The sequence below is a fragment of the Terrapene carolina genome, unplaced genomic scaffold (genome assembly GCF_002925995.2).
Source record: "Terrapene carolina triunguis isolate 2854851 unplaced genomic scaffold, T_m_triunguis-2.0 Scaffold242, whole genome shotgun sequence".
In the NCBI taxonomy this organism is placed as follows: Eukaryota; Metazoa; Chordata; order Testudines; family Emydidae; genus Terrapene; species Terrapene triunguis.
The window spans coordinates 3,480,030-3,499,751 of record NW_020664593.1 but is presented as its reverse complement, the minus strand read 5'-3'; the positions used below and the strand labels follow the sequence as shown (position 1 = coordinate 3,499,751).

At 46.1% G+C, this 19,722-nt stretch overlaps 1 protein-coding gene across 1 annotated transcript in view; it reads left to right on the top strand.

The window, feature by feature from the left end:
- The window catches only part of GTF2E1 (general transcription factor IIE subunit 1), an 89,139-nt gene extending 84,664 nt beyond the window's left edge, over positions 1 to 4,475 (top strand). Inside the window, exon 5 of the mRNA XM_026657399.2 lies at positions 3,165 to 4,475. Within this exon, the coding sequence (XP_026513184.1) occupies positions 3,165 to 3,595 (431 nt within the window). The 3' untranslated portion in view covers positions 3,596 to 4,475. The remainder of the gene's footprint in view (positions 1 to 3,164) is intronic.
- The last annotated feature ends 15,247 nt before the right edge of the window (positions 4,476 to 19,722 follow it).

Here is a 19,722-nt window from a genome sequence, read left to right as displayed (position 1 = left end):
TGGAACCTGGATAGATGAAACTGGACTAAAGGTCAAGGCTCCATCTCTTCAGGAAAGGGAGAGCAAGTGGCATTAACGTGTGAGGGTGGAATCCAGTCAGCTCAACTCAAGTGATCATTCACATGCAGAGTCTTTCGGTGAAGTAGAAAAAGTTTGCCATGGGGAATCTGTCCTAGTTTTTATCCCTTATTTTCACATAAGGCTCCTAAAATCCATTCTTATTCTACATTTTTTCAGTCTGCCTGCAGGTTTATTAGTGTTGGGTGGACTCACAGTGCTCTCACCAAACATAAAAATCTGATAAGAGCTTTACGCAGAAAAAAAGCTCAGAAAGACTTCTTTTTAATAGAATTCTATTTCTGAATCCTTGAACTGTAGACACCCTGTGTACTCAAACACTATCATACTCTTCCAGTGATTGCACAGCAAATATTACTTAACAGAAATGCAGCCCTTTCCCAGTACAGAAGACGCTACTGCGATGCGTGTATGTGTCTGTCTTGTCCGTCTCTCACCTGGGGCACTATAATCCCCTACAAGTGAAGTAAAGCTAGGGAACACGTCCCAGATTGAAAGAGAGCCCAGGCTACAAAGAGGAAATTGGCTTGAAAAGTAGCAGCCCTTTTATACACCCTTTGCATGTTGCGTTGCATATGCAGTCAAGGGGCTTTAAGATTCCACCTCCCATGCAGGATTAATTTTATTGATAATACCAAGTTCCTGTAATAAACTTTCTTTTCCTGCATGACAGGTGCAATTTCAAGGTTCCAAGACACTCCTCCTTGTTTATATGTTCATATTTTATCTTAATTAAAGGTCAGAAGCTAAACATTTATATTTATTAACCTAAAAAGACTCTCAAAGGAAAACTGTCCCTGCTTTTTCTACTCAGTGATCAAAAAGTTTCCATAGAGCCAAGATGGGTATAGTTTATGGCCCTGTAGGGTGTACTATGTTAAAAGAAGTACTGCCAGAGTAGTACTGGGACCACAGTGCTCACTCACTAACAGACCAGTCCTGAGATACTGTTCTCCAAAAACGGAGTTTCTGCCCACCTGTTCCTCATTCCCCTAACGGGACCTTTCTTCTTGCTCATTGGTTTGTAACTATGCCTTTGGCACTCAGATACATTCCAGGATCCTTTGCGCTGCCTGCCATGGCACCTCCTTTAACACACTACTGCTCTCTGTGCAAAGATGTGATTGGGGAAGTGGCTTGCCAGATATCTCTGGGTCTAGGTGCCTGCCTTGCACTGAGACTTCTTATAATTGACGTTCTTTGTCTGAATCCTTTCCGGGGCAGCTGGCTTTCTAAACAATGGCATCATTAGCCACGCAGCATTGGTATTTGGAAGCCCAGCTTCAGAGCCTACAAATTACTTTCTAGTGAGCTTTCCTGTGGCCCCACAATCTGGACAAAAATGGTTATCCTTCATATTGAGGCAGAATGTTAAGTGTTTACACAGTAAACCTGCTCTGAGGGTCTAAATCAGAATGAGAAGAGGGAGGGCCCGGTTGCTGATGACAAATCACTTGCCTTCCTAGAAGGATGGCTCTCCACCTTCTTTGGGTGCATGTTCCAAAGTGGAGAAGTCAGAACATTCCTGGGACCATCCGTATTGAGAGTTAAATGTAAGGAGGGGAAAAACACTACAGGTTGAATCTCTCTAGTCTGGCACCCTCGGGACCCAACTGGTGCCGAACCAGAGAATTTGCCAAACCATGGGAGGTCAATGCAGAGTACCATCGGTCTCCATAGGCGCAGGAAGTAGGGGTGTGGGGGGTGCTGCAACACCCCCAGGCTTTGCGCCCAGCGTGATCCCCCGCCTGGGGGCCCTGCTGCCACCTGGGGTTCCGGCCGCCGGCCCCCTGCCCGGGGGCTCCGATGCTGGCCCCTGGTCCCAGCTGCCAACCCCAGGTCCTCCTCCTCCCTCCCGGAGCTTGAAGGCCACAAATCAACTATTCACGGTGCTCCAGAAGCGCTGGGAGGGAGGAGAAGGAGTTGGTAAGCGTGGGGCCGCCGGTGCACAAGAGGGGCAAAGAGGGGAGCTTGACGCCCGTGGATACTCCGCACCCACTAATTTTTCCCCATGGTGCTCCAGCCCCAGAGCATCCACGGAGCTGGTGCCTATGTCGAACCACGGATGTTGCCAGATCAGGGAGTGCCAGATTAGAGAGGTTCAACCTGAAATAAGGAAATGATGCACCACACTGAGTGCTGCTGGGGAAGGTAAAGCCAAGAGCCAGGTAATTATTGAACCTCCTTAAATGACCTGCATTTTTGTTTTGGGGTCCAAAAGGTTCCTGCTTGGCTGCCTTCCTCTTCTGATACCACTCTTAGGGTCCTCTTCCAAATACCTTTATTTATATTATGGTGGCACCAGGGCCCTAGTGTGCTAGGCACTGTACAAGCACAGAACAACATGGCAGTCCCTGCCCCAGGGAGCTTACAACCTAAATATAAGACAAGTCATCAGAGGGGAGTACAAGTCATCAGCATAGTAGGTAGGGAGCGGCCTCAGCACACCAGCAGCCTAACTGTTGTCAAGTTTTTGTAGGCATCACAGCAAGGAGAGTTTTGAGAGAGGATCTGAAGGTGGATAATGAGGTAGCTTTGTGGGTGTTTATGGGGCGCTGCTGCTCCCAAGCATGTGAGGCAGCCTGGGAGACAGCACAAAGGGGCTTGTTTGAAAATGAGCGAGCAGATGATGGAGGCTGGTATTATGGGTCGATCAGAGGTGAGCAAGAGATGATTGGTAGGGTTGGAATTGACCTGTTCTTGCTGCATTCTCTGATACAGAACAACTTGCCGTTCTCTTGCAAGTGGGGTGTCCCCCATTGTGCCCCATGGGTTGGGAACCACTATGACTATAGACCTTTCACATAGTCTGTCAGCAATTAGCACATGTTAAGCCTCGCCCTGCTCTGAGGTCTGCTGGGTGAGTATAACTCTCTCGACTTTAAGATGGGCAGGGAGGAAGCAGTGGAGAAGGGAAACAGCTTGCTCCAGGCCGTACAGTCAGTGACAGAGCTGGGACTAGAACTAAGGAGTTCTGACCCCCAGTTGCAGGCTGCCCTAACCGGCACATCATGCTCCCTCCTTAATGGCCAGCATGATGTATCGGTATGATGACTTGCCTACCATTCCTTTATGCTTTCTTGCAGGTGGTCAAGATATGGATGCGTTTCAGGAACGTGGGGAAGGCCGCGCGACTCTGGACGATAACGAGGAGGTGATGCGTGCCCTGCTTATCCATGAGAAGAAAACCCCCTCTGTCTCTGCAGCTGGTGTCGGGGGGGCTGCTCCCTTAGCCAGCGGCAATGCCAGCGACTCTGAGAGCGATACCAGTGAATCAGAGGAGGAATCTCCACCCCGCCTGCCTGCTGCCACAGCTACACTCTATGGCCTCGAGGATGAAGAGGATGAGGAGGAATTTGAAGTGGTGGCAGAGGACCCCACTGTCATGGTGGCCGGACGTCCGTTCTCTTACAGTCAAGTGAGCCAGCGGCCTGAGCTGGTGGCCCAAATGACCCCAGAGGAGAAGGAACTTTATATAGCCATGGGGCAGCGTATGTTTGAGGATATGTTTGATTAACCCTTTCCCGCCACGACAGCTTTTAAAGGTGAATTTTAACAGGAGACTCCCTAGTGAAACAAAAGACTGAACTGCATCTCTCCCTTCCCTACAGTCTGTCATGCAGGGGCTTGGGGCTTAGAACTGCTCCCTGACTAAAGGAACTGCTGATCTTGGGCATCCCACACAATGGGGGGTGGGGGGCTAAAACTAACTGGGTGTGCCAAAAGGGGAGGGAGCAAAGGTGGGTGGTGGAGCATGTGGATATTTTTTAATCAGGACAGAAAGCTTGCAAGGTGAAGCTCCACTTCAGGGTTGCCCTCACTTGCTGCTGCTTTAGCCCAACAGCCTCCTTTCGCCTGAGGTTTATTCTTTTTATAGAAGGCCAGGGAACAGATTCTGACGCAGTCCAGCTCCCTCCTCGCGGAGGACTTGGGTGCTCTGTGGTCTGATCAGGCCTTGCTCCTCAGTGTTACAGAACAGGAGAGTGCAAGTGACACTGAGGGTCTGTGCGTTGGATGCCGAGACAGGCTGTAGATGCAGTTGCATGTGGACATGGTGCCTGAGCAGGGTTGGGCTGTAGTACCGGGCACAATGAGGTTGTCGCTAACCCATTGCAGATGACTGCAGTGCACAGGGATTTTTATTTCTAAACAACCATGTGAGCAGATACCATACTTGCTCCCTGTCCTCCTCGGTCTTCCTACAGGTCTCTAGCTAAACCTCTCAATAGGGTTTGTAGCCCAAGCTTGCTCAGACTGAACTATGTTGCTTAGATTCAACCATGTATTTTGCCCAAGTTGTGTTTGAGATTCTTTTCCAACACGGTTAGGAGCCCTGGAGTGGACAGCTGATGGTGTTCGTTGTAACTGAGGATGTAAATGGGAGGCTGCTTTCTGATGGGGAGACGAGCTCTGGAAAGGAGAATACAGATCTCTGGGTGATGCTCATTTGAAAGACTATCTGGTTTTCAATCTCCCTTTTCAGCGATCAGGGACTTCAGTCCTCTGTGAAAAGACAGGCCTGTCCTTGCCTGTTCCCCTCTTCCACATGCCCCACCCTCCACACCCATCTGTCAGAATTTTCAAATATGAGATTTCAGCATAAGCATCTAACAAATAACTTGATTCTCAAAGGTGCTGAGTGTGCTCATAGTGCCTGTTGGTTTCAATGGAAGCTGTGGGTGCTCAGCACCTCAAGGACAGGTGTAACTTGAAGCACCCAAGTTTGAAAGTCTTGGCTCATTTTCAGTGTAATGAAACCCACTGAAGGAACTGCACTGGTCGAGTACTCTGAGCTACCCAGAGACTACTTTCAGTGCAGTATACTGTTACTGCCTGTCCCCTCACCTTACCCCGTCTAAGCCCCGATGTTACAGCCTGAGTTCACAATAGATTGGGCTGTCAGCCAGGCAGTACCAGGGAACCAGCATAGCTAGTTTTAATTTCACGAACACCAAAAGGTTTGTATAGTTTGAAAAGGAATTATGCAGAGTTCTCAATACTGCTATTTAGCATGGCACTGCACTATTTGTTCAAAGAAAACCATTTTTACCAGTGCCTATAGCAATATCGTATTTGTAATGTTACCTTTCAATTTAAAAGTGTTACTTTTTTTTAATCGTTGTGTTTTCTTATCCAGTGCTATGGTAAAACAAAGTGATAAAAGGATTTTGTGTTTAGAGGCTGTATCAAGTGCTGTTTGATTTACACGAATTGGTACAGATTTGCCGAGCATTTAAACTGTAAAGGTATTTTATACTGACTAGCCCTGTGATGCCTCCTTTGTAGTTTTATTTTCAGCATCTTGATATTTTACCCTTTTTTAAAAATAGTGTGTTAAATTTGTCATTTTTAAAATAAATGAATAAAATGATGCTTCTGTCCTAGGTTGTCTTTTCAATCTATTTATTACTTGCTCAGCTGGGATTGTTTGCTTCTTCTAAGGCTTCTGATATGTTTAATATGCTATTTGAAAGGCTTTCAAACCATAACCCCACCTTCAGTGTCATCACTGGTTCTTCCTTGGATACATCTCAGAATCCTTTGCACCGTTTTCCATGGTGTTTTTTGTAGTTGGGAGCCATGGTTGGTTCCTGTGTCAGAGGGATCTTATGGTTAGCACTCCCATTCTTTTTCCTTCTTCGCTGAGGAAGTGAATATTGCTGAAATGCTGGCTGTCCTAAAGTTGTCTTGCTGCCAATTTAAAATGGCTAATATGGCATGGAAGTGTGTATGAGACACGATAAGTGTGACTATCAAACCACAGAGATGCTAAATCATGCCAAATAGTGGTCAGCTGAAAGGAGCTTTACAGATTTCAGGAAGCTGAATACAAGGTGACACATTATAAGGGAGTAGATACAAGGGACCATTGGCTAGGAACTGTGGAACCAAACTTGCTAACACTAGTAGTTTCTACTTTGCTTTAGTATTTGCAGGATCAGATCTTAGGTTTGTTAAAGCTTTAGCAAAGGAACAGTGTTACCCATTGTTACATCAAGCAACTAGCGTATGAGAGATTATAAAGGAATCAGCTGTGTAACACATTTTACTGTGGCTTATAGTTATGGTAGGAAAACTGGGCTTTATCCATGTATGATCTTTATATTACGTCATTCAACAAGATTCCCAAACTTAATAATATACCTACCATCAGGAATCCATCCAAATGTTTATAGGGCACTCCTGGCATTTCTGGTCCATCAGTGGCAATTTCCTGAGATGCCCCCACTCTGCTGGGAGACTGGAGGTAGGTATGGGAGCAGGTGTATTGTCCCCTAACAGCTGCTGACTCCCAGGATCTGCCGGCCAGTTTATCCCAGCCAGTTCAGGACTCTTGTGAAAGGACAGCAATGCACAGTTATTGTCCTGTTGTGATAAATGTTCCTTCGAACAGGAGCAGTGAACGCCAATGGCACTTTTCAAATGTACTCTGTGAAGAGGGACTGTGCACACACACTATCCCAGAGAACTGTCACTGTGGCAATTGCTGAAAGTGAAGCACTGCCAAGTGCAAGATTGGAAATCACAAAGCAAATCAATGGTGAAGCCAGGAATTGAGCCCGTGAGTTCTGATGGAGGCCCAATCTAACAACTGGACCACACTGCCTCTGGTAATTAAAATCAAATGACTGTGTGTCCTGTGATCTAGCTACAAGACCAGCCTGCACAACAGTCTCTTGTAACTCCACGGCACTAGGTTTCTGTTCCTGACTTCAGCATCATCTGCAGTTTGTCTGCTTAGTAAATGCCAGGTCACAGGATTGCACCTCTGCCTACAATGAGAAGAAAAAAAGCCTATTTATGTAGTCCAGGCACTTCAGTACCTGAGCACCTGAAATCTGTCTCAGCCATGTGTCTCTGTCATTTGTTGTACTATATATAACATCGCAAAGCCAGTAAGAAATGCAGGTGCCAGCTATCACTGACTGAGAGAGCATTGCTTCCTTCACAATGAAGTGTGCAGCCTTCCTTACTTAAAATGAATTTACCTCCTCAGACAGGCTAATTGCCAGGCTGGCTGGCTATTTGGAGGGGATGTACCATAACTTGAGACTAGAGGAGAGTTTGATTTGATTTTTCACATCGATCCCAAGAAGCAGCTGCCTGGAAACAACATGTCTGTCCTTCCAACTTTTCTTTTCCCTGTTGCTGCCTTCTTCAAACAGACTCAGATTAAGCAGACTGGCACTAGCAGAGCAGCAGGGGAGTTGGAGATCCCCTGGAGGAAGGGCAGAAAAATAGAATTACCCCCGCCCTGAAAGATCTAAGAGCCTTGACTTCATGATGCCCTGGGGCTCCTGGCTGGCTGCTGAGAAGTTTGACAAGGCTTAGTGGGGGAAAAGCAGAAGGCTTAGCTCTCGTTTCTCTCCTGCTGAAGCCCGTTGGGGAGCAGGAAGTAACAGGGAACAGATGAAGCATAAACCAGGCTGCTTTCATCAATGAAATGGAAAGTTTACAGTTGGGAATGAGTGTGCATGGGGGTGCAGCTGAACTTGGGCAATGAGGCAATGAGCTATTCTATGATGAAAATGCTTCATAAAACAGGTTCGTGGGATGGGACCATATGAGGTAGGCTCTGGGTGGCTATGTAGCAGCTCTCTGCTGGATTTCCAGTCTGCTGCAACCCAAATGAATGGAGGCAGGGGGTTGTGATGGGCTCAGTCCCTAAAGGGGAGCGAGTATATCACACTCCTCGGCAAAGAGCCTCTTCAGCCTGTTCAGGATTGATGTTTTCAGACCCCATCAGGAGTCCTGGCCACAATGACAGTGGCTGTGATTCACACATAGCAGGCTCGGGAGTATTAATCTATTCTAGGCATTAACAGCCAAGAGTCTCGAGGCATCTTAACCCACATTTGCTTATTATAACATATTCAATCATATCTGGACACCTCACCCAAAGAAATAGAAGATCAGGAGCAACAGAACCATAGCACCCCACCCAGATCTGTAACCCAGCTGCAAACTCAACAGGATACCACTGTGAAGGGGACCTCAGGCAAACAGTAAGAGGAGGAGTGGTCTAGCTCCCAGGTCGTGTAGTGACTAAAACTTAATTCCATCAAGTTACCATCTTTGTCTAAGCAGGTTTCTCACCTGTAGTTGGTTTCCAGCTACTCTTGCCACCTCCCCTCAGTATTGTACCTAAGGAGGAACAGCAGCTCTGCTCTGCGGAGCTCAGTTTCTGGAACAGGACAATGTTAGTCCATTAAAAAGTCCAACTGGATCACCAATAGAGTGGTCTGCCAAGTACATAATACGTTCCCTCAGAGCCTTCTGGAAACCGACAGGTTCCATTCGCCTTCAGAGGATCATCAAAACAAGGCCATTGCCCTATGGAATAGGAGTCCATGACCACAGTGTAATGGCCACTGTGACACTAAGTGCACCCCAATGCCTGATGGCAAAAGACCCCCTCGCATTTATCAGTACAACTCAGTTGACTTGACTAGCTCAATACACCTCACACACTTGTCATGATATTTATTTAAACCGTGTTTTGTAATACCATTTGAAAATTAGCAACATGCTAGCCATTAATATCACCGTGAAATGTAAATAACGATGCTGTATGTGAATTTATAGCTACTCTGATATTATGTTTGGGAGTCTGTAAACAGACCCAGGAATCAAAAACAGATTTTTTTCCAGAGGATGGAGAATGGCCAACGCCTCTTGAGCTCAACTGAAAAATGGCTAAGAACAGTGGACTATTCATGTGCATCAGGGATCACAGGAAGTCCATTTCCATTGCAAAATCACAGGAAACTGAAAAATTAACATGGCAGTGGCTCCCAGGTGAATACAGAAAGCTGAGCCCCCAGGAGGGTTTCCTGACTTTGAGAAAAAAGCTATCTGTTGAGGATATAAGAAAGAACTGAAAGACTTTGGGATATCCATTACCTGTGGGACATAAAGGAGCAGCACTCTTGGAGGTCACGAAAAGTGGCTCAACTTGGCCCAGGAGGAGCTGGAAACTGACTACAGGTGAGAAACCTGCATAGACAAAAACAGTTACTTGACAGAATAAAGTTTTAGTCACTACAAGCCCTGTTTGGTTTGGTTTTACTTGTAACCGTCCTGTCTGTCCTATTACTCATCATTTAAATCACTGTTCTTTGTTAATAAACTTATTCTTGGTTTATTACAAAACCATCTTGGTGCCGTGTATTAAACTGAAGGGTAGAATCCTCAGCCAAACTATCAGGCTGGTGTCTCCCCTGCCTCTTTGGAGGCAGCGAGCTTAAACTTCTGTTAGGGGCCAATGAGAGGGACAGGACGCTGCAGGGGAGATGGCTTTGCGGAGGCTCAGGACTGGAAGGGCTGTTGGTGTCACCCTGCAAGCTGTAGCCAGGGTGAGACCACTGTGCTGTGAGCAGGCAGCCAGTGCCAGGGCACTGAGCCAAAGCTGCACAGCACAGAAGCACCTAGGATTGCAGAGTAGATGGTAACACAACCCCTTACGGGTGTGGGTGAAACCCCTAGAATCACAGGCACCTCATAGAATCATAGAATTCACCTCACCAAACTCATGCCCTATCCCTAACATTAGTTTACAACCAGCATCTGTCCAGTTCATGTATCAATCAGTGGCTCCAAACATTTCCAGCTCCAACATCATTGTAGAACAATAGTTTTTGCTATTTGTTGTGTTGTCGTCCTCCCGCCCCCCTCCCCCCCCCAACACGTGCCCCATTACTTGGGGATATCTGGGCTTTTTCCTGTTTGGGCTCCTTAATGAGAACTGCCAGAAGGTGGCTCTCTTATTTAGAGAGCACCTAATTAACAAAATAAAATCAGATTTTGGGAGCTCCTTTTGTACCATAAAAATGTAGTAAGGACAGTAATTAACATGGTTCTGCAGATCCACATGCTGTCATATTTGCAGCAGACAGTGAGTCTCTGCATAAGATGCTTTTAGAAACACCCATTATATTTAGAATACATTTCTGACCTAAATGTAATTTCCATCACTTTGAATAGTCTGAGCCTAATGAATCAGCCAGGAATGACAAAGGGAGGGTGGGGGGACTGATCCAGCTGCATGTGAACTGATTCAGCTCCACTGCAATGTGTTATAGACACTGCACTTTAACTTAGCTACACTGTGATTGGAATACAGGGGAGAGCAAGGGTACGTCTTCACTACCCGCCGTATCGGCAGGTAGCAGTCGATTTATCCGGGATCGATATATCGCGTCTCGTTAAGACGCAATGTATCGATCCCCGAACACGCTCACCGTCGACTCCAGAACTCCACCAGAGCGAGCGGCGGTAGCGCAGTTGACGGGGGAGCCACGGCCATCAATCCCGCGCCGTGTGGATCCCAGGTAATTCGATCTAAGATACTTCGACTTCAGCTACGCTATTCGCATAGCTGAAGTTGCATATCTTAGATCGACACCTCCCCCCACCCCAGTGTAGACCAGCCCCTAGAGCTGGACAAATCAGCAGGGAGAAACTTTGCCCTGATCTGTTGCAGAAACAGAGTGGATTGAGCCTTCAAATTAACAAATTATTGTTCCATATGTGTTACATCTGCATGAGAAAAAAGCCACATCTTACAAACAGAAAAGGGAGCAGGGTTACCATACGGCTAGGTTTTCCCGGACATTACTTATTTCTTTGGTAGTCTGCTCTCTGTCCGGGTGGATTTTTCAAATAAGAGGAAATATCTGGGATTTTTCAAGCGGAGCACACATTGCAGCTCAGAAGGAGCTGTCTCTGTGCTCCAATGGGTCCCTCCCCTGCATCCCCAGCTGCTGTATCCCATCTGCCACAGCCCAGCCTGCCAGGTAAGCGGAGTTGCAAGCGCCTCTTGGCTGGGCCACCTGACCCGCTGCGCTGGGCTGCCAGGTGTCTGGTTTTTGACCAGAAAGTCCAATCGAAAAGGGAACCCACAGTAACCGGCCTCCGCCACCAGGGGCGGGAGGAGCAGCAACTGCTGCTGGAGCCTGGAGGAGCTGGTATCTGCTCAGCTGCTGACTCTTTACAGAGAGAGCCGGCTGGCTCTGGGACCCAGCTCCAGCCTCTCCAGCAGAGAGGTAGGTACCGGTGCCACCGCCACCCAGGGGGTGGGGGGAATCTCGTCTGCCTACCCCACTGTGCCCCGATTTCCCCAGCCCTCGCTCTGGGGACTGACCCCCAAACCCCCTGTGCCTCGATTGGGCAGGCAGGCAGGCTCCACATCAGCTCCTCCCAGCCCAGCTCTGCAGCTGGCAGGTGAGTGTCGGGACAGGAGAGAGCGAGTGACGGGAGAAAGGAGGGAGCGGGGGGTGGGGTCTTGGGGAAGAGGTGGGACTGGGGGCGGAGCCTCAGGGGAAAGCAGGGCCGGGTGTCCAGTTTACAGCAATTAGAAAGTTAGCATCCCTATTGCTGCAGGGCCTCAGAGCCTAGCCGGGAGGGTTGACAGGGCCAGGCCCTGGCTCCCTGCCCTGGGGAGAGGGAGAGGCCCACGGGGAGACCCTGACTGATGGGCTGGTGCTGCTTCCCAGGCCTGCGCCTGCCACTATGACAGGGAGCGCAACACTGCCCTCCATCTCAAGTGTGAGGCCACAGATGCCCCCTCCAGTACCCCAAATATCCCTTCCAGCACTCCAAGTACCCCCTCCCATCCCAGTGCACACACCCCTCCAGGAGCCCCCAAATACACCCTCCCAGCACACACACACCTCCAGCCCTGCGTCTCCAGAAGAGAAGAATGAGGGGGGATTTGATAGCAGCCTTCAACTACCTGAAGGGGGGTTCCAAAGAGGATGGAACTCGGCTGTTCTCAGTGGTGGCAGATGACAGAACAAGGAGCAATGGTCTCAAGTTGCAGTGGGGGAGGTCTAGGTTGGATATTAGGAAACACTATTTCACTAGGAGGGTGGTGAAGCACTGGAATGCGTTACCTAGGGAGGTGGTGGAGTCTCCTTCCTTGGAGGTTTTTAAGGCCCGGCTTGACAAAGCCCTGGCTGGGATGATTTAGTTGGGAATTGGTCCTGCTTTGAGCAGGGGGTTGGACTAGATGACCTCCTGAGGTCCCTTCCAACCCTGATATTCTATGATTCTATGAAAACTTTAGAGCCTACAAGTCCACTCAGTCCTACTTCTTGTTCAGCCAATCGCTAAGACAAATAAATTTGTATACATTTAGTGGGGATTGGTCCTGCTTTGAGCAGGGGGTTGGACTAGATGACCTCCAACCCTGATAGTCTATCATTTGTGGGAGATACTGCTGCCTGCTTCATAAGAACATAAGAATGGCCATACTGGGTCAGATCAAAGGTCCATCCAGCCCAGTATCCTGTCTACTGACAGTGGCCAATGCCAGGTGCCCCAGAGGGAGTGCACCTAACAGTTAATGATCAAGTAATCTCTCTCCTACTATCCATCTCCACCCTCTGACAAACAGAGGCTAGGGACACCATTCTTTACCCATCCTGGCTAATAGCCATTAATGGACTTAACCTCCATGAATTTATCTAGTTCTCTTTTAAACCCTGTTATAGTCCTAGCCTTTACAACCTCCTCAGGCAAGGAGTTCCACAAGTTGACTGTGCGTTGTGTGAAGAAGAACTTCCTTTTATTTGTTTTAAACCTTTTTATTTGTATTTACAATGTCACCTGAAAGTGAGAACAGGCATTTGCATGGCACTTTTGTAGCTGGCATTACAAGGTATTTACGTGCCAGATATGCTAAACATTTGTATGACCCTTCATACTTCAGCCACCATTCCAGAGGACATGCTTCCATGCTGATAACGCTCATTCAAAAAATAATGCGTTAATGAAATTTGTGGCTGAACTCCTTGGGGGAGAATTTTATGTCTCCTGCTCTGTTTTACCTGCATTCAGCATATATTTCATGTAATAGCAGTCTCGGATGATGACCCAGCACATGTTGTTCATTTTAACACTTTCACTGCAGATTTGACAAAACGCAAAGAAAGTACCAATGTGAGATTTCTAAAGATTGTTACAGCACTCAACCCAAAGTTTAAGAATCTGAAGTGCCTTCCAAAATCTGAGAGGGATGAGGTGTGGAGCATGTTTTCAGAAGTCTTAAAAGCTCAACACTCTGATGCAGAAACTACAGAACCCAAACCACCAAAAAAGAAAAACAACTTTCTGCTGGTGGCATCTGACTCAGATGATGAAAATGAACATGCGTCGCTCTGCACTGCTTTGGATCGTTATCAAGCAGAGCCCATCATTAGCATGGACACGTTCTCTGGAATGGTGGTTGAAGCATGAAGAGACATATGAATCTTTAGCGCATCTGCCACATAAATATCTTGCAATGCTGGCTACAGCAGTGCCATGAGAACACCTGTTCTCACTTTCAGGTGACATTGTAAACAGGAAGCGCGCAGCATTATTTCCTGCAAATTGTAACCAAACTTGTTTGTCTGAGTGATTGGCTGAACAAGAAGTAGGACTGAGTGGACTTGCAGGTGCTAAAGTTTTACGTTTTTATTTTTAATGCAGTTTTTTGTACATAATTCTACATTTGTAAGTTCAACTTCCATGATAAAGAGATTGCACTATAGTACTTGTATTAGGTGAACTGAAAAATACTATTTCTTTTGTTTTTTACAGTGCAAATACTTGTAATCAAAAATAAACATAAAGTGAGCACTGTACACTGTGTTGTAATTGAAATCAATATATTTGAAAATGTAGAAAACATCTAAAAATATTTAAATAAATGGTATTCTCTTATTGTTTAACAGTGCGATTAATCGTGATTAATTTTTTTAATTGCTTGACAGCTCTAAAATAAATCCAATAACTTGGCTGGACTTCCCAATTCTCCTGAAACTCCTTTTACTTGAGAGTTGATAGATATAGAATTTTGTGCCATTAGACAGGAGCTAATGCCAACAGCAACTGCAGATCACTAATCTAGACAGTCACCCAACTGTAATTATTCCCAAGTAAATCATAAAACAGTTTATCTTCATAAACTATGTGCAGGTGAAATCTGTCATTTAGGCTAGTCTGGGACAGGTGTCACCATCACCTTGTCCAGCTTTTCAATATTTGTTTGATTGTTACTTTTGCATTTCTCTAGTCAACTTAAAACTAGCACTGGGATCTTTGTTACACAATGGACTAGGAAGGGTTTGCTCTGAATCAAGGGCCCTCTGACTTGGCATTGCTCTAATGAGTTCCTTGTGGAAATTGTTCATTTACATGCTAATGGAGTCTGCTCCAAGAAAGGTGTTACCTAACCCATTAGAAATACACAAAACAAATTAAATGAATTATACGCATGAAAGGTTATTTGTTCAGGTGGCCAAAAATGAGAGAAAGAGAGATGGCACTTGAAATGATTGGAGACTGTTTATGGGGAAATGTATAAATTGATTTATGTTTGCAATGGACACACAAACCTCTCTCTGACTAGGAAATGAGAGAGTGTCAACTTGTCAGAAGTCTATGCTGGAAAGGAGGGAATTCTAATTTTGTACACCTCTACCCCGATATAACGCGACCCGATATAACATGAATTTGAATATAACGCGGTAAAGCAGTGCTCCGGGGGGGCGGGGCTGCGCACTCCGGCGGATCAAAGCAAGTTCAATATAACACGGTTTCACATATAACGCGGTAATTTTTTTTGGCTCCTGAGTACAGCATTATATCGAGGTAGAGGTGTATATTCTCTGCTCCATTTCTGATGCATGTTGGACAGGAGAGGTGACCAAATGGAACCTTTCCATACCCTGCACAAGAAAGCCTTCAGGGCCGATGGGCAATTGTCAAACAACAGCTGCTGGGTTCTCACCAAAGAAAAAACAGCCACTCAACACAACCTCATGGTCAATGGTATCAAAGACTGTTTGATGCATCTAAATGATTCCATACGGGACACCCAATGTTTTTTTCCATCCATAGAAGAAGGTCAACATCCACTGAGACCAATGCAGTCTTTGTGCCATGCCTCTGATGTATGCAGCTAGGTAGCTATGATTTTGTTTTTAGTGCACTTCCCCTTTGGGTTTCTAAGAGTCTACTGTCTGTGTGGGCAGCTGCCATTTTGTGATGCAGAACTGATGCAGCATGTTAAAGAGGAACCACATACACACTGTGCTCTCTCTTTGGAGACTTTACTTCCATTCTTTCTTGTTTTTGTCAATTTTTTTCCTTAATTGAAAATAAAATTGAGTCAAACTGAAAAAAAAAAAGTTCATTCTTTATGTTGGGGAAAAATTAACAATATCCAGGACTACAGCTTGACAGAAGGGAATCAAAGAAAACTGATGACTCTTAAATTGCTTTGCCACAAGCAGCTCAATAACTTTCCCTCAAAAGGGAAGATTGGAGACAAGGGCTATAACTAGTGAGATTGTCTGCATCAAGAGATGACTTCATGAGCAAGGGCCTAAAAGCTGCTTATCTGAGAGAAGCTGGCAGCTTGCCCCCACTGCAGCAAGCTATTAACATTCTCAACCAACAATGGATTATGATTCTCCATTTGGCCTTGATTTTACAAGCAAGCTGGGGGCCCTTAGCACATCAGGAATTTTAGTGACTATAGTGTGTATTCTCTGTAGACCTATCGTGGCTGAAAGACAGAGAGAATAAAGGACCCTCTACTAGTTCCAATCACAAGAATTCTCTTAGCTCGTGTTTTTGAAGCTAAAGAAGCAGGGATCTAGACCCGCTCAAGGGCGAGTTACATAATATGTCTTGTTTTATGCATCTCTTGATTTGTTACACTAATCATTTCCCCTGCCTTTTGGGACAAAAACTGCTGGATGCAACATAGAAACCCAGTCTTTTACACCCCAAACCAGCTCTAAAATCTACAACTGTGGGTGGAGCATGTCTAGACAGGCAGGTCCCAGAACCTTTGTGGGGCTTTGCATTTCAACACTTGCTCTCTGAAAACAGCTTGTGCCTGTGGGAAGAGAATCGGAGAAGGAATAGCATGAGAGCAATAAACAGGCCACTTGTCTTCAGCGTAATCACAGTCCAGCCTTCTGGAGGGGGTGCAGGGAGACTTAGCGGCTTTTATATATGTATTTAATGAAACATTGGAGACATTCCTCTCATCTGGACTGACTCGTAATCTGAGGAGGATACAGAAAACAATCATATTCGTGCACCATAGGAGCACCAAGAAGTGACCTCCCATAATGAAAGAGACAATTACTTTTACTTGGTTACAGATTTTTCTAACCTGATTTTGACTTTACTAGTATCAAAGACTAATTATTACCTAGGTCTCCTGAGCTGGTTCTTTAGCGATTCTAAATGAAAGCCACTCCGGTAGCAGTGATCCTTCTTTAGCTGCTCTTAGCCTTGAGCTGTTGTCAGAAAGAGGCTCAGTCTGTGGTTACATGAATGACAGGGACATTTTTTGCTCTCTGTGGCTGTGTGCTGGACTGCTTGGCTTACTGCGTGGCCATGACACGCTGCAGTGTGTAGGGCCCAACAGCCACTGTCTAGCACCAAAGGCAAAGCTGCGAGGCAAGAACTAAAAAAAACAAACCATCCACAAATGAGGGGACTGAATGACTCCAGGGCTTGGTAATGAGTCACTGTGACCAGTTCATAGCACCATTCTGCAGTGAGCTAACTTTGTTACTGTCGAATGCCAGTCTGGTGGCCCTATATGACTTCAGTTGCGTGAGACCCAGTTCATTTCCTAGCCCAGAGGTATTCAGACCTCAAAAGCCTCTCCCACAAATGGCATCAATTGCCCACCTTGCTGGCAATCTCAGCCAAATACCAAAGGGGCCATGGAGACTGAGTTCCTAGAGGTGGCCCCTCTAGGGCAAAGGCACATGGGCAGGGTAGGATGTGAATGAAGCTTGGAGTGTTTTACCTTAGGTACCATCAGTGTTTAGATACCACAATGGTAGGTACCTTACATAACTGTGATAGATACTAGCTGTGTAAATAGGCAGTGGGCATTAGTCACCAGGCTTCTCCATTCAGAACCTCACATTAGTGTGAGATTCACTAGGAACAAACTGAAAGGATTACAAATGGGGCATGTTAAATGTAGCAGGCAGTCTGATCGTGCAGCAAGGCTGTAGCTCACGTGCACATACTAGTTACGCCAGGTCAATGCCCAAACTTTGCAACACTTAGGGCAGCTCTTTTGTGCCTTTCTTGAAAAGTAAATCAAAGTGAAATGAAAACAGCAAACTAGAGTTGGGTCCAAGCCAGGCAATTCAGGTTAGGAATTCAACCCCCCAAGAAAGTGATGGCGTTCTGGCTCTGATCAGTCTTTGCAAAAATCCCAACCCAAGGCTTTGACCAAGGCTCGCTATTGAGGAGTAGCTCAGGCCTCTTAAGGTCGAGTCCTGAATGGCATAGGAGGGCTCCTTGAATTTTCATTTCAGAACTGGGAAAATGGTGCAGGGTGTGACGTTACACTCCATATTCTTTATGGAAATATGCTTATGATATGATACTTTACGCAAGATGGCTCATGTAAGATATCATTGGAAAGGTTATAATTTACTGAATGTGATTATCCAATTTGTATGCCTGTATCATTTCTGTATCTGAAGTTAGAAATATTGGCCATGTATCTGTATTTCAAATGTGCTACTTTAGGTGTCACCCTCAACTAGCCCTTCAGGTACAACAATGAAAAAGCCAGACAGGGCTGATGGCCCATTAACAAAGACAATGGACTGTGAAAGGGCTAGTCTTCCTTTGGACACTCCAGACAGCCTACTAGTAATGGCTGTTACAGCCCCGCAGAGACATGGGTCTGAGTCACCTGGTACTGCCCCCCCCCCCCCGGGAATTCCAGTGTTTTTCCACTGGAAGACAAAGGGTTCCCGCCATATATAAAGCAGGGGAGTGACATCATCGTGGTTCTCCTCTGCCTCCCTGCCCAAAGAGACACAGTAAAACACCTGGAAACAAGAACTGAACTGGGGGGAGAAGAGTTGAGCCCAGGCTAGAAGGTTGTCTAGCCTGTGAGTAATAATACCTGAAGTTTCAAGTGGCAGGCCAATGCAGCTGGCTTTCAAGAATCCCTGTAATCTGCCTGAAACAACTTTTAGGGTGAGAAATTACTATTTGCAGCCAATTTCTTTAGTCAATCAATCTTAGTTTGCATGTTTTGTTTTATTTGTTTAGTAATCTGCTTTGTTCTGTTTGCTATCCCTTTAACCACTTAAAATCTGCCTTTTATAGTTAATACATTTATTTCATTTATTATTAAACCCATTTTGTGCAATTTCTAACTGGGGTGGGGGCAAGGAGACGTGCACATCTCTCTTCATTTTGAGGAAGAGGGTGAATTTATGAGCTTGCACTGTGCAGATTTTTTCCATACAGCACAAGACAATATACTTTTGGGTCTGCACTCTAAGGGAGGTGGGCACCTGAGTGCTGGAGCAAGTCCCTTAAGCTGAGTCTTCCCAGAGCTGATCTCAGTGTCTCTATCTTTCTGCAGCGGGGTATGGCCCTGCCTGTGTCTGTGCTAGAGGAGGCTTAAGAGTCTGGGTCAGCAAGACAGGTTAAAGGGGGCCCATGCTGGCAGAACAGGCGAACTCAGTGGTATCTCAGCACGTCAAGTGGCACCTTGAAAGGGGGCAACCTGTCACAGAGGGCAGTGGTTTGTTTATTATGATGATATTCTTGATCATTGCAAATACGCCCAAAGTGTGCTAGCTTCACTGGGGCCAGGATTTCCCTCTAGGTGGAGCTTCCTGCAGGAATCCTGTTGGCTTTCCTCATTGTGTCTTCTGGAATTGCACAATATGCAGATCATTGCAACAAGATCTGCCTTCCAAATCAGCTACCTTGTTCTGAAAAAAGCAAACCTAATGCTTTGGCTGTTCTCCTGGTTTCAGTGCGTTGCGGCTCCTGGATGGTGCCTCTCAGCAAATTCGTGGTTCTGTGTCACCTGTGTAGCACTCAGTCCCTGAAAAGCACCCTGCCTGTACTTTAATCTCAAGGATGTCCTCTGACATTTTTAGCAAAAAAAGTGTTTGAGACTGCTTTGAGAGGGAGGCCACGAGCTCCTGCTCTGCCTCCATAATGTCCATTTTAAGCAGGCTTCCTGAACGTTTTGGCTTTTGATTGCTGTTGGTCCTCTGGGGAAGTTACAAATCGTGGGGCCATGGTTACAAACAATACAAGAAACTGCCTGGCAAAAATATTTTAAAAAACCAAAGGCCATTTCCTTCCTTTTTTAAAAGAGACGAGACACGTGGCTGGTGGGGGGCTCACTCCAATGCAGCCATCCCTTCACTGGCTCCATCAGGAATTGAAACAGCAGCCATTAAATGGCCCATAAGGAAGATGACATCAGAAGCGTCAAAACACTTTTAAAAAGTGAGAACCTCTGCCTCGCTCTGGCCCTGCTGCTTCCTCCTCTGGGTGGGAGCTAAACTGCAACAGATACTTCTTTAACAATTAACAGATATTGTATTTAACAAGAATAAAACTCATCACAATAGCTCAGCCCCAACAACAAGAGAGAGCTCATCTTGACTCAGACACAGAAAGCCAGAGTGTCACTGCAGTAAAAGGTCAGAATTCATCAGCGTACATATAAGACACCATCAGCCAGTTCCCCCAATTAACTTGAAGGCCTGGCTCAGGGAGCTATTACTGTTCAAATAGAAGGTTTCTCAGCAGGTAACAAAACAATTTCTCTTCCCAGTTAGCAGCTGCTTG